This window comes from Malus sylvestris, chromosome 12 (genome assembly GCF_916048215.2).
Source record: "Malus sylvestris chromosome 12, drMalSylv7.2, whole genome shotgun sequence".
NCBI lineage: Eukaryota > Viridiplantae > Streptophyta > Magnoliopsida > Rosales > Rosaceae > Malus > Malus sylvestris.
Genome location: NC_062271.1, coordinates 22,825,066 through 22,839,524, shown reverse-complemented (window position 1 = coordinate 22,839,524; position 14,459 = coordinate 22,825,066). Strand labels below are relative to the sequence as shown.

General features: G+C 37.2%; 1 protein-coding gene across 3 annotated transcripts; it reads right to left on the bottom strand.

The window, feature by feature from the left end:
- Positions 1–2,237: 2,237 nt before the first annotated feature.
- On the bottom strand, positions 2,238–6,560 carry LOC126592026 (uncharacterized). Of its 3 annotated transcripts, none has more exons than XM_050257779.1 (3): positions 6,437–6,560; positions 4,253–4,545; positions 2,238–3,572 (listed from the first exon to the last, which is right to left on the bottom strand). In XM_050257779.1, the coding sequence occupies exons 2-3, from the start codon at positions 4,508–4,510 to the stop codon at positions 2,406–2,408; spliced, it is 1,425 nt and encodes a 474-aa protein (XP_050113736.1). In that variant the 5' UTR covers positions 4,511–4,545; positions 6,437–6,560; the 3' UTR covers positions 2,238–2,405. The 3 variants fall into 3 exon arrangements, with proteins under 3 accessions (XP_050113736.1, XP_050113735.1, XP_050113737.1); XM_050257778.1 differs by having other exon boundaries at positions 4,253–4,564; positions 6,437–6,557; XM_050257780.1 differs by lacking the exon at positions 6,437–6,560 and adding an exon at positions 4,641–6,419.
- Positions 6,561–14,459: the final 7,899 nt, after the last annotated feature.

Below are 14,459 nucleotides of genomic sequence, written 5' to 3'. Positions count from 1 at the left end.
TATGCTCTGATTATTGCACTTGCACCTTATCTTATCTAGTGCTCTAGTTGGTTTGGTTTTTGTTTATTCGTATTTCTTATATCAATTTTGGCTTCCGCCCTGTGCGCATGGCTACGTAACCCTCACGTGACGGCCAACATGCCTCGATCTAGGTCGGGGTGTAGAGACGAAGCTAGAAATTTCTTTTAGTGGGGGCAACCTGAAAACACTAAGAAGACCTTATTATAGTATGGTTTATAACCAAATGATAATGGGGATGGTTTCAAATGACAATGTTCACAATTGTAATGTTACAAAAATTTCAGTAGTAGTGGAAAGTGACAAATTGATGAAAAAAATATTAACACATGAGAGGTAGAGAAGGGATTTTTCAGTTTGAATGACAGAAAAATACCACTTTTGCTCATTATATTTGATATAGAGTAGAAGTAGTATGAAGGTATGCTTGATATTAGACACATATATTTTCTTCAAGGATAACGCATGTATATCTATAATTGCAGTATGTAGCTTAACCAACGAATTACTTGAATGGGGCCTTCTGCCCCCAGTGGGCCTTCATTGGCTCCATCCATGTCGGGGTGTGTCACAAAAGACGTCCTAATAATAATAAAAAACCTTGATTAAGTATTTTTCAATTAAAAAAAGTTTTGTAAGAGACTTTTTATTAGTACTCCCTGACAAATATTGTTCTTTCTTTTTTGTATAAGCGATATTTGCACTAAATTTTTCTAAATTATAGGGTTTAAACTTGGGCGCAGTCAAGGGAGTACACTATTTTAGCCAATTTTGCTTAACCTATATATCAAATATACTTTTAGATTTGATTCCGACTGACTCCCAACCGAAAAGTTCCAAAATATGATGTCCAATTCAAATCCGAAAGTTTGAAACCTAAAAAAGAATAGGATGAGAATTGGAATGTATTTGATGTTGTCAGGTTTTTTAATTTTATGTGGCAATCACTCGAGTGCTTGGACTTCTGACTACTTGAGTGATTAGAGAAATTAGATTTTTTGTTTGGAAGTTGGAATGGGAATTGGAATCTTGCACTAACGTTGAAATCTTGCATTGGCACTGACGTTGAAATCTTGCATTGGCATTGACGTTGGAATTTCGCACTGACACTGGTAGTAGAATCTTGCACTGGCACTAGCAGTGGAAACTTGCACTGGCACTAGCAGTGGAAACTTGCACTAGCACTAGTAGTGGAAACTTGCACTTACATTGATGGAATTTCATATGAGAATTGGCATTAGAAGTAACGAAGCTTGCATCCACATCTGTCTGTTGGCAAATTCCTATTGTATACTACCATGAGTTTGACGGGAGTGTTGGAAAATTAATTGTTTGGATTTAGACCTAGCCATCTAAATTAGGGTTTCTTAAGTTTTGCATTTTATAAATATGGCTTGTAGTTGAGTATGAGAATTATGTTAATTACAATGTAGTCTCTTCGAATAATATAGCCGTCTCAGCATTCTCTTCCGTTTAGTTGATTGAGTAATCTATACGTTTTGTAAATCGTTTGTTTGTTCGTCTATTATGCGTACTCTGATTTTTAACTTGAGTACTCGCAATTCGATCCAAAACTTACCTACCTCTATTACATGCACTCAATTATAGGGATCTAATTCAAGGACACGATTCCAAATACACCTTCCTATAAGGGCTTGCAAACAATAGGATAGTGTCGGTACAAAAGTTGGACACTTTTCTAGGAATCCAAATATACCTCCCTATATGGAGTCCAATTCCTAAAAATTCAGGAGTGCAATCCTGATTTTGGGTGAGCTCTAATTGTATGTTTGATTGATTCCTAAAGTGTTAGTAAACACTTGGAACACTTACCTCAAACAGTTCCTTCTTTTTTTGTTCCCTATCCACGTTGTTGCCATCACTATTTTGAACTAATACTTCAATTCCGAATGCTCAATTGGCAACATCTGGATCTTGTTCTTGTATCTTTCTTTCTCTCCTCTTTCGCTTATCACGTCCCGGAGACCTCTGAGATGACGTTGAGGTCACATCTTCTTCAAAATAATCGTCAAGATTAACATTTGGAATCGGAAAACTTGACTGCTACCCTACGTTCCATGACAAAAGAATGCTAGAACGAATCCAAAGCCTAATCTCTATAGGCTCTCTCTGGATTCGGAATAAAAACCAAGAAGATATGAGACAACTAAATACAAAAAGACCACAGCAAACAAGTTCATAAGAAAGCAAAGCAGAGGTAACTGAGTATCAAAATTACTTTCAATTTTGGTGTAAGGTTTCATGAACCCAAAATAGCTCTGGTCAGTCTTCAAAATTGCCCTGGAGCTAAACCTAAAGGGACAAAGTATATGACAGAGCCAACATCAAGCTACCCCTACAGATTTACATCTTTACAGCTACCTCTGTTACTCTTCCGTCTCATCATCATCGCTGTCAATTTTATCGAGGAAGGATCTGGTCTGGAGGCTCATACGTCTAGGGATGTACACATTGTAGTAGTAATTCAAAATACTCTTCCGGGACTTGGAAGGGAAACGGTTATAGGCAATCTTCCAAAAACTTGCTTCATTTGATAGTGGCTTCACTTTCACAAGAGATTCAAAGGTCCGCTGTTCAGTTGACGTCCATGACTTTGAGACAAATTCTCCCATTTCGCCAAACTTCCAACTCCGGAAGGCAGGACCAAGTTCGAATTGCAAGAGGAGTCTTTCTTCATGAATGTGGTGTTTAACACAACCTACAGATCCTGGAGAAATGCAAGAACAAGAGTTGGATCTCCCTTTCCCAAGTGCTTTCACAGTGGTTCCGGCACTTTTTCCTTTAACGGGCCACGTTCGCGTGCCCAACCACTTTGACGCTGCTGAATCACCATCACCACCATGAGTAGTTTTTCTGTTTATTGGACCTGTCCATACTGGGACGTCCGCCTGAAAACATGGACCAATCGGAACAACAGACCTCGGAAGACTACCATCTGTAAATAGTAATCTCACTGCTTCTCTAAGTTTCAGATTTTGCTCTATTGATCTGGATGAATCTGAGTGGTGAGATGAACCGTTGATATCTCTCACAGGAATAGACCTTGGAAGATAATCATCACTAAAAATCATAAACCTCAATGCGCGTTCAAATTCTGTACTATTCTCGTCTAAACTCGGAGAGTCTGAGCTGTCAGCTGTATCGTTAACATTCTCAATAGTTTCATCACATAAGTTCATGTTTTTAAATTTGTTCAAACCATTGTTCGATTCATCTGTATCAAATATAGGAGAGGCGGAATCATCCTTGCAAGATGGACCAGAATTTTCCATGTCCCTAATGCTCAAATTTGTAGAATATGGCTTCCCTTGATATTCATTTTCAAATGTCAACAAACTTCCAGAACCGTGCGAGTTAGAGACAAGCTGAGGTTTGGAAATTTCATGGTTGGCATTTGTATTGGTTAAGCATGACGAGACAGAATGCCCTGTACTCACTCTTTTAACACTATGGACGTCAGATTTTTCTGTATCCAATTGAGAAACTTCGGCGAACTTACTACCTTTTAGGAACTGATCAAGTTTTCGTTTTTTCTGTACAAAAAAGGGAGGGAAGGGAAGTTTTAATAAGATTGGGGCTGAAGAATGAAGTTCATGGCAAGAGATAACTTCTGAACTGGCAATTGCCTTAAAATACAAAGAAAGCAACTCAAATCTAGAGAAATTATCACCAATTGTAAGCAAGGGTCAAATGTTTTGGAATTTGGATACCGAAACGTTTCACTTGAGTAATGTTACGTCATTAAGTAGAAGAAACAAAATTATGTCAAGACATAAGCTAGCTCAGTAGCCCTCTATTTCCAGTAATGATCGTGGAAGAGCTTATCAAGAATATGACGTTATTTCATATAAGTCCTCAAACAACGAATCACGATGATGAGTCAATTATGAATTGGACGAGGGGTCAATTTTAAGTTAGATCTTTGAAGAAATGGTCCTAAGGTATGCTTGACATGCAGGATAAATTAGGCTTGGGATCGAACAAAAATATATGATATGTTAGCATAAAACTGGTAGATAACAGGTATGTAACAGGATAACTAGTCTTATCACTAGTGCAATGTGCATTAGTTAGGATGTGAGCTGAGTTTTGTTCATTATCCCTACGTACTAATATGGTAAATGGTTCAGTCAAATTAACAAATACACATTTATCACTCAGAGATCAATGGAATGAGATTTAAAAGAAAAAAACAATGTTGTATTGGACGTACCTGAGGAGATTCGGCATTACCAAGAAGCAAGAATTTCCGCACTTTAAGACTCTGATTCCATAGTTGTCGAGATGAACCAGGAGATGCAATACGGTCACAAGGGTCCAATGCAAGTCCTTTCAACCACACCAACATATCAGAATCAGCATAGAGGCCAAAAGGTGATTTCCATTTTTGCAGCTGGTCCCCCATTGGAAGATAAGCTTTCTTAGCAGTCTCTTGATTGCCATGACCACTACGACTTCCGGATGGCACCATTTTAGCAATGTTATCCTTCAAATCCGAATCAAACCCTGTAGAAAATTTTCTCACCTTTATCAGGCGCCACTTTCTGGCTTATACTCAATGTAGCAATAGATAGTAAACAAATTCATATAAATTTTCACACCTAGAGTCCATTACTCCGTTTTGTACAAGGAATGTAAAAACGTCGAATTTAACACTAAACCTTGGCTCTCTACTATCCTGGGACCCCCACACAGTGGAATGACAAGATCAAGAACTCAAAAAGAAGTCAAAGAAAACTCGAAAAAACTCAAGTGCACTACCCTTATCTAACTTCCTTAACCCCTCCTTAAACCTGGGTTGAAGCCTACCCATTCATCCAGGAGGGAAGACGTCCATCCAAAAGAACAAGAGACAACACATTTCTTCCAGAAGCACAAGAGAGAACAGTGACCGCTGTTAGACTACCACTGGACACAAAAAGCTTAAGTTGTTAAGAGGATGAACCAACAATGCATATCAAGATAACGCGCACAAGTGCTCACTCAAACATCGCACCTAGTTATAATTAACCTAATCCTATAGCAGTTAGCAAAAACATGCGTAGCATGAAATTCGGCAAAGTCAGCTCCCAACTCATGGGATCTAATCCAATTGGGAAACTATATGCGTAAAAGATAAACCTTTTAGACCTATGGCCAATCTTAGCCCTGCAGCTATCGGTTACATACTCAGCATTCATGTTCTTACTGTTTGAGACCCTTTGTCCGAGCACAAAACTCGTGTCTAATGGGTTTTATTTCGCCAAACAGAACTCAAGAATTCTAAACCCATCCTCTTCAATATGGTTTTTAGAAACTAATGGCATCCAATATACCAGTGTTTTGAATGCTAAGAATAGAAATGTCATTATCACTGACACAAACAAAAAACTTCTACTCTAAGCATGAATTTAATAGCATTGTCGCCATCGTCATTTACTATAAAACTTGGAACAATATTTGGCTACTCAAAGAATAAGTAGGAGTTCCTACTCAAAATTGTTCGTTGCCAATTTATAAAACTTCGTGTTTATAATCAGAACCGTTGATATTATAAATCACCCTATATAGATTGCCTCTGCAAAAAATAAATTAAAACTAATGTTGTTTAGTTATTGAACTGTATAAAAACAAATAAACGGAATTGGTAAAAGCATTAAGAACCATTTGTTAGAATAGATTGACTAAACGACCTTAGTTCTATTTCAATTATTGCAAAGATGATCTTTACAGTATAATTTATAATATTAACGGTTCTAATCATAAGCATAAAACTGTGTGATTCAAACATTAAGAGTTTTGAGTATGAGTTCCTCCTCATTTTTGGGTATCCAAGTATTGTTCTAAAACTTAAAACAACATAATAAATTCCTAAATTTTAATAAAAATACCAAACACATTGTAATTTCCTTCCCAAGAAAAAGCAAAGAAAGTGAAGTTGCCGGACATGCATTAATAAAAAATAAAAATAAAAAAAATAAAAAAAGAAGAAGTTAACAGTACAATTGCAAACAGAAAATACGTCAGCACTAAAATGGAATTTCGATCGAGGTCAAGATCTTTCAGTTTGCAGGGAAACTTCAAAAAATGAACATTTCCCGGGAAATATCCCGACCTATTTCCCGTCGAACCAAACAGAACCTAAAGGGAACCATTTGCTAACGAGAGCAACTGCCAAAACCCTAAAAGATATAACTTTGCAGTGGAATTTGCATCTTCGTCAAGTCCTAGTTAATCAAACAATACAGCATTACACTAAAAAATTAATGGTTGGGCAATTCTCTTAATGTGTTTAGTATATTTGGGTTCAGATGAAAAACAAGGTTTATGCATTCGCTTCAGGTGGCGACCGCCATTAATGGGTTGTGAGAAACTGTGTAGAAAAGAAGGAAGAGCGAGTGTAGGGGTAAAAATGTACCTTTGACAGGAGCGGTGGGAAGGACGGTTTCGGACTCTGGAAACTTGTGGATTCTGGTTTGCACCTCTGGTCCCTGGAGAAACTGAAAATTGAAAAGAGAAACCTTTGAAGAAAGCAAGCACTGTTGTGTTGAATATTGATGGCTAATTTTGCATTTAATATTGGGAGTTTTAATAAAATACTTTCAGTACTGTTTATTTTTAACAAAAAATTACGTTTTTATCTTTAACTGATACTATTCATTGTACCTTTAAAAATGCCATTTCGTTAAAAGAGAAGTTTTTTTTGAACTTGTTGTTAGTTTTCCTTATATTTATTGGGATGAAACAATAAAAATGTAAAATAATAATATTAATAAATCATAATAAAGGAACTAGTGGAGGGAACTAAAGTACCGTTTGGTACGTGGGACGAGACGGAACGGAGTGAGACGAGACGTTCCGTCCCACGTTTGGTGCCCCTAAAACAGGTGGAACGCGTTGTTCCACGGGACGAATTTTGGATGAATTTTTGTTCCGCCTTACCCCCTGGAATGACTCGTTCCACATCCGTGGAACACAAAATTATAACCTTTATGTCTCCTTCGTCTTCCTCATTGTTTCCATTCGAGGGCATCTTTGCTCCTTCTTCGTTCCGTCCCGTCCTGTCCCGTTCCGTTCCGTCCTGTCTGCATACCAAACGATACCTAATAAACCATAAATTTTTATGTGTACTCGAAACATGATCTGTTATACTACGTGTTATAATATAAGCGCATGACAAGATTGATACGTTTCAAGTATATTGAAAAATCTATCTAATGATCATCGATAAAAGATTATGTATGTTAAACCAAGGCTTTAAAACACGCTAGTCGAGCAGCAGACTGAGGTCCAGCCGTTCGCAGGAGCCTAGGTGGACTAGAAGAATTTATATAAACTTATTATACATCATATAAATACGTGCATGTTTGTACCTAGAAAATACATAATTGTGTTAAAATACATGAATCATAAAATAAAATGACATGTAAATAAGATAGTAGTAGAACATATTGAAAACATGAGGAAACAGAATATAATAAGTGTTCATCCAAGTATTTAATTCTCTTACAATTTATTAAAAAAATGCAAAATAAAAGTAACCTATTTTCTGTCTAAGTGAGAGTCGCGACCTAGGTGGATGTCCAGACAGGTCTAAGCGGGTGCTTAAGCAGCTCCAAACGGGCACCTCAGCAGCTCTGGGTGTCATTTCTTAATTTTTAAAGTCTAGAGATTATCAAGACAGTGATCAGTCACCTAACGTCTAGGCAGGGCCCAGCCTCCGACTTTGAGGATCGCAGAAGAATTTCAAGCAAGGATTCAGATCCATGAAGGATTCTGCTCGTTTACCATTTTTTCAAACTAATGAAAGGTAGTCGGGATTTTGAAAACCTATATTTTACCAGTTTCCTACACAACTTGAGCTAACCAAGTACAATGACATATTTGCTCTAAGGGAGTGGGATATGAGTCAAGCCACATAATGGAAGGCCAAAAAAATTTAGCATCAAACCCTCCATCAACGAAAATTGAACCCAATATCTTTTGCTTATAATTGAAGATGAAATCACTAGATCGTAGTGCTAAGTGATGACTTAACCCAAGACCTTGGGTTTTAATAAATTTCCCTATAGAAATTTGTTCCATCAGTAAACTGTAAGGTTGTGTTTGTCACGGATGATCAATTTGGTTGTTTGTCACAGAAGATCAATTTGGTTAGGATAACTCACTAGATTGAAGCATATTGAAAGAAAAAAAATAGAGGATACCTTCCAATCCTACCGTTTTTTTTTTTTTTTTTTTTTTAAGATTAAAAGTGATAACTTTCTTTCATGAGTATCCATCTTGTAGCTTTGACCTGAAAAAAATTGAAAGTTGTCATCAATTTTTTCCTTCAATACGTTGTTTTTTTTTTCTTTTTTTTTTTGGTCGAAGGTAAATATTATTACCAAGCACACACATATACATAGATGAAGGCCCAATTACAACAAAAGTACAAAACAAAAATATAAGCCTCCATAACAACACAAAAAGAGCCCAACACAAACTTTGAGGCCCAAAACCAGAAAAACCAAGCAGCTAGTTTCCTCTATCGCCGCTGGAGCACCAACCATCAACAATGAACCAACTTCCCTTGTAGACGCCGAAGATCAAACAAGGCAAAGCCTCAGAAACGAAAAGAAGAAGACTCCACCTACCTGCAACAAGAACCACGTATATCCAAATCGCAACCACCAAGGAAAGGAAGCCAGTGGAAAATCCCACAAGCAACAGCGCCGAGAACGGCAGACAAGTGGATGGTGGTGGTGTAAACATCTGAGCCGGAGCTCTAAGCACCATCCAATTAACCCGCAAAAAAGGGAAAGGGGAAGCAATTACAAATCTGGAAATTTGTGGGAGTGAAGGAAGATAGGGCCAAATGGGATAGATAGAAGATGGATTGATTACAACCATGTAAGTGAAAAAACAGGAAGAAGATGAAGGGGAAGGTCCGAATTTGGGGCTTACCGATCGAAGGCGTAAGGGGATTGGATGGTAGTGAAAAACTAACGGGAAAACAGGGGAAACACAGATAAAAAGAGAAGGGAAGAAAAGAAAGAAAAAAAACAAAGAAAAGGGGGTTGCCGCCGACCCTTGACCACCGCTAGGGCCGGCGACCAAGTGATTCGTCGAAAATTTTACCACTCACAACCCAGTGAGAAGACCTTTCACGCAGAAAGAAAAACTCTTACCTTTCGGGAGAGAAAAGTGAAACCAAATGTTGTCCTTCAATACGTTTTAAATCTAGTAAATTATCTATCCAAGTCAATCATCAGTAACAAAAACATCCTAAAAGGATTCTACAATGATATCATCATCCATTGATGACTTTTTGAGTTCTACAAAACTTCCATAGACAATTTAAAAGTTTCAACTATGGATGGCAACTAAAAGTCTACGGCCTTGTTACGTTATTTTATTTTATTTATTTCTTATTTGGAAGATAATCATATTACATTATATTATATGTATAAATGCAATAAAAGATACTAAATAAAATTATATCAAGATTGAACAGAATGGTGCTATCTACACTTTTTTTTTTATAACTTTCTACACACATGTCTTATTTTTGGGTGTCAGACAAATGAATTGAATATGATCAAACAATATAAATTAACAGCGGGTGTGTGAGAGGTAAAAAGAGATGTGTAAATAGTATCAACCTATTGAATACTATTATAACACTCTTAAATTTGAAATGGAAAGGACCATATTCACCTCACCTGGACATGACACCGCGGTTACTCATATCCATGATGATTTTTTCTATTCCTAGTCCTAACTGAACCACATATTTTCCGAGAATCTTTTGAAATTCTAAAGGCTCTACACTGAAAACGTTTTGAAGACATGTTTTGAACTACTTTTGGAAGGCTTAACATGGCTTTCAAACAACCAAAAGCGTTAACAACAACGCTTGACAGAAAAACTTAAAAGTGTGTATGAATCATAAAATCACTTTACGGAGAAGTGTCTCCAAAAGCACTTTCAAGTGCTTATTTTTAAGAAATTTTGATGTGCTTCTAGAAAATTCACTTTTGAGTATAAGCTCTTCCTACATAAGTAGTTTCAAAAGGGTGATCTCACATCGATTTGATGATAAATAGACCATAAAATAAAAATAAAAAGACATGAATTATATATATCTCTAAAATAAGATGAAAGTATCACAAGTTAAAAGTATGTTTGTTTGGGGGTTTCAATTTCAAGAAGGGTAATGCTAAGAAAACTAAATTTAGAGACAAAATTTGCAAACTAAATGATGTGTCACCAATAAGAATGAGCATGTTTATCAACGCTTAAGTAATAAATCAATCATCAACTTCCATGTCCTTAGTTTTCAAATTGTTGTCTACAAATTTTTCTCCCTTGCATTACCCTTTGAAGAATCCTCTAACTAATTAGGTGGAAATCTTCCCTTTTCCCCTAAATATTTCATTGTTTATTGGTATAGTTTTCAATAATGGCTTGCATTAGATAGATAATCCCTAATTGTGAAGAATGATTGAGAATCTGAGATTCAAATCCAACGTTTTGATGAGGAGGCTTTACAAACTAGGTTAACTTGAAAAGAAATTGATTGGATAACTTAAATTGAAGTTACAAAGTTATGAAAGGATTGATGCATACCTCATCTTGTAGGCGTGTAGCTATGAATTTCTCCTCATGAATCTCTCTCTTTCTTCCCACCTCAAATTAGGGTTTCTTCCAACTAGCCTTTTTATAGGAGAAAACCCTAGACCAGAAAATTTGAGAAGTTAATTTTCCTCATACGTTCCGGGTTTGAAACTCCTCGGTTTTTTAAAGAGTTTAAATAGAATCCCCCTTCACAAAATCCTACTGCACTTGGGTTGGGCATATGAGAATATTTAAGTATTATATTATATGCACCACAATTAATTTATTTTAAAACAATTGAGATAAATTAAAGAGTAAGTTTTCAATGAGAATAATTAGGATAATAATGAATAAATAAACAAGTTATTTCCTTAGTCACATGGCTTAAGACTTAAGGTCCCTTAAACAATTGAAGACTAAATAATTTGGTACTCTCGTATTATCCTTTCTATAGGGACTTTGCCTTTGGTTTTTTTTTTTCTTTTACTAATTTTTTTAATAAGATAATATAGTTACACTAAAAAGTAGGTAACAAATTGGTAATAAACTCGTTATTTACAAAATTTAAACCTAAATCTCTCACTTACTGTAGTGTTAAGTGACTTCTTTATGTTAATTAGTTCGATTCTTTCGATACCTAATAAATATATAAATAGCTCAAGTAAATTTTTTTCTTGAAAAAATATATTGTATCATTTTTTTTAGCACAACCATATTTTTAGTTTTTCTAAAAAAATTACAACAAAATTGCGGGTTAGAGATTTTGGCTCAGCCATAATTTGGTATTGTTAGATTAGAGTTAATTACTCCGTAATTTTCTTGAGAATGATCGCATCTATTATAAGAATGTAATTTCCAATTAAAATTTAGTGTAGGATTTTTACCTAAATAGGGATTGTTATAACCCTATATATATTGTAACATTTTATAGACATCAATATAAGGAGTCATATTTCTATATGGTATCATTTATCTAATATTTAATTACTTTGAAACTCGTTATCCATATGAGTCAATTTTTTTTTTCTACCAAGTTGAAATATGACTCGTGTAAAACATTTCAATATATAGGGTTACATAAATCCCTATTTAGTAGGAATGCTACGCTAATAACCATTGAAAACTACATTTCTATAATACATGTGATATTTACGGATTACTCCGGATATATAATTTAGGGTAAATTACATAATAACTCCTTAGGTTTGAGGTCTATTACAACATCATACAACATCTTTAAAACATTTCACTTTCATACCTCAAGTACTATTTTATTTCAAAATAATACAACCGTTACATTTTCCATCCATTGATCCGTTAAGCCCTGACGTGGTTGCCACGTGGCTGCCAAATGTGTGCCATGTGGCAAAAAAAAATTCTATTTAAAAAAAAATAAAAAAAACCCCAAACCCAATTCGTCTCCCCCCTCTTCTATCTTCTAAATAAAAATTAAAAAAAAAAAAAAAAACCTAAACCCAGTTCGTCTCCCCCCTCTTCCATCTTCTCCTCCTCCCCCATCTTCATCTTCTTCCCCCTGCAACCCAGAAAAAAAATTAAAAAAAACCCTTCAATTTGTCTTCCCCCCTCCTCCTCCCATCTCTTCTCCCCCATCTTCATCTTCTTCCCCCGACTCCCCTACCTGCAACCCATAAGAAAATAAAAAAAACAAACAAACCCAGATCCCGTCTATGCCGTCATCGCTAGGTTCATGAGGTGAAAATGGGAGGAATGGGTATGGATTTAAGGAGTGTGGTGTGTAGAGGAGGGAAGAGGGTGGGTGCGGGTGCGAGGGTGGTGAAATTTTGGGACATTCCATAAGCTTAGGGACAACAACCACCATACCTTAAAGCTCTGCGGGAGGCGGCTCTGCAGCTCTGCGGGAGCTTGTCGGAGGCGGCTCTGCGGGCAGGTTGTGCGGGGAGGGTGTGGGTTTGCCGCGGGAGGGGGGGAAAAGGTTTCTGGGGGGGGAGGTGCTGGGAAGGGCTCGGGGGGAGGTCTGGGAAGGGTGAGGAAGGGAGGTGCTGGAGTGCGGGTGCAGGGGCGTGGGGGGTTGGTAGAGGAAATGGGTTTGCTGGGTTGCGGGTTTCTGCATTTGTTTTGGGTTTTTTTTTTTTAATAGAAGATTTAGGTTTAAAAAAAATTTTAAAAAAAAATTGTCACGTGGCACACATTTGGCAGCCACGTCAGCGCTTAACGGATCAATGGATGAAAAATGTAACGGTTGTATTATTTTGAAATAAAATAGTACTTGAGGTATGAAAGTGAAATGTTTTAAAGATGTTGTATGCGGTTGTAATAGACCTCAAAACCTTAGGGACTACTATGTAATTTACCCTATAATTTACTACTTATAATTTACATGGGGAGGGGAGATTACACGGGATACAATGAGATAAAGAAAAATGTCCCAACCACCAAAGCGTCCACATTAGTTGAACTTAGACTTCTTATTATCCAAATAAAAATGAATACTACTAAATCATAACACTAGTGATGTAAACTTATTTATTTTATAATCAAGAGGCAAGTTTATTCATAACTCGGCCTCAAAGGCAGTGCTAAGTGGCTCAGCAATAAGGGTGCAGACTGCGGCTCCCCAATAAACAAAAAAATGTGGGAGGTCACGAGTTTGATGCTCCGATTGGTGAGTCTACTTGACTGTGGCCATGAGCAAAGTGAAATTCCCCATAGCCTCTCCAGGCCCCAAAGAGATGGATAACCATGGCCTCCACCAGTCGTCCCCCTTTTATGATTTAAAAACAAAAAACAACAACAACAACAACAACAACAACAACAACAAAGCCTTTTCCCACTAAGTGGGGTCGGCTATATGAATCCTAGAACGCCATTGCGCTCGGTTTTGTGTCATGTCCTCCGTTAGATCCAAGTACTCTAAGTCTTTTCTTAGAGTCTCTTCCAAAGTTTTCCTAGGTCTTCCTCTACCCCTTCGGCCCTGAACCTCTGTCCCGTAGTCACATCTTCGAACCGGAGCGTCAGTCGGCCTTCTTTGCACATGTCCAAATCACCAGAGCCGATTTTCTCTCATCTTTCCTACAATTTCGGCTACTCCTACTTTACCTCGGATATCCTCATTCCCAATCTTATCCTTTCTCGTGTGCCCACACATCCCACGAAGCATCCTCATCTCCGCTACACCCATTTTGTGTACGTGTTGATGCTTCACCACCCAACATTCTCTGCCATACACCATCGCTGGCCTTATTGCCGTCCTATAAAATTTTCCCTTGAGCTTCAGTGGCCTACGACGGTCACACAACACGCCGGATGCACTCTTTCCATCCAGCTCGTATTCTATGGTTGAGATCTCCATCTAATTCTCCGTTCTCTTGCAAGATAGATCCTAGGTAACGAAAACGGTCGCTTTTTGTGATCTTCGCTAGATTGCTCCGGTCATTAGTGTGGATAAGTATATAAATGGATAGAGATAGGAAAGCAAACACAAGATGTACGTGGTTCACCCAGATTGGCTACGTCCACGGAATAGAAGAGTTCTCATTAATTGTGAAGGGTTTACACAAGTACATAGGTTCAAGCTCTCCTTTAGTGAGTACGAGTGAATGATTTAGTACAAATGACATTAGGAAATATTGTGGGAGAATGATCTCGTAATCACGAAACTTCTAAGTATCGGAGTGTGGTGTCGTCTTGACTTGCCTTATCTGTCTCATAGGTAGATGTGGCATCTTCTCTGGAAGTACTCTTCCTCCATCCAGGGGTGGTATCTTTAACTGGTGGAGATGCACAAGGTAATGTATCAATTTCACTTGAAGCTTACTTGTAGTTTCAGGCTTGGTCAAGCGCGATACAAACCATGTAGTAGG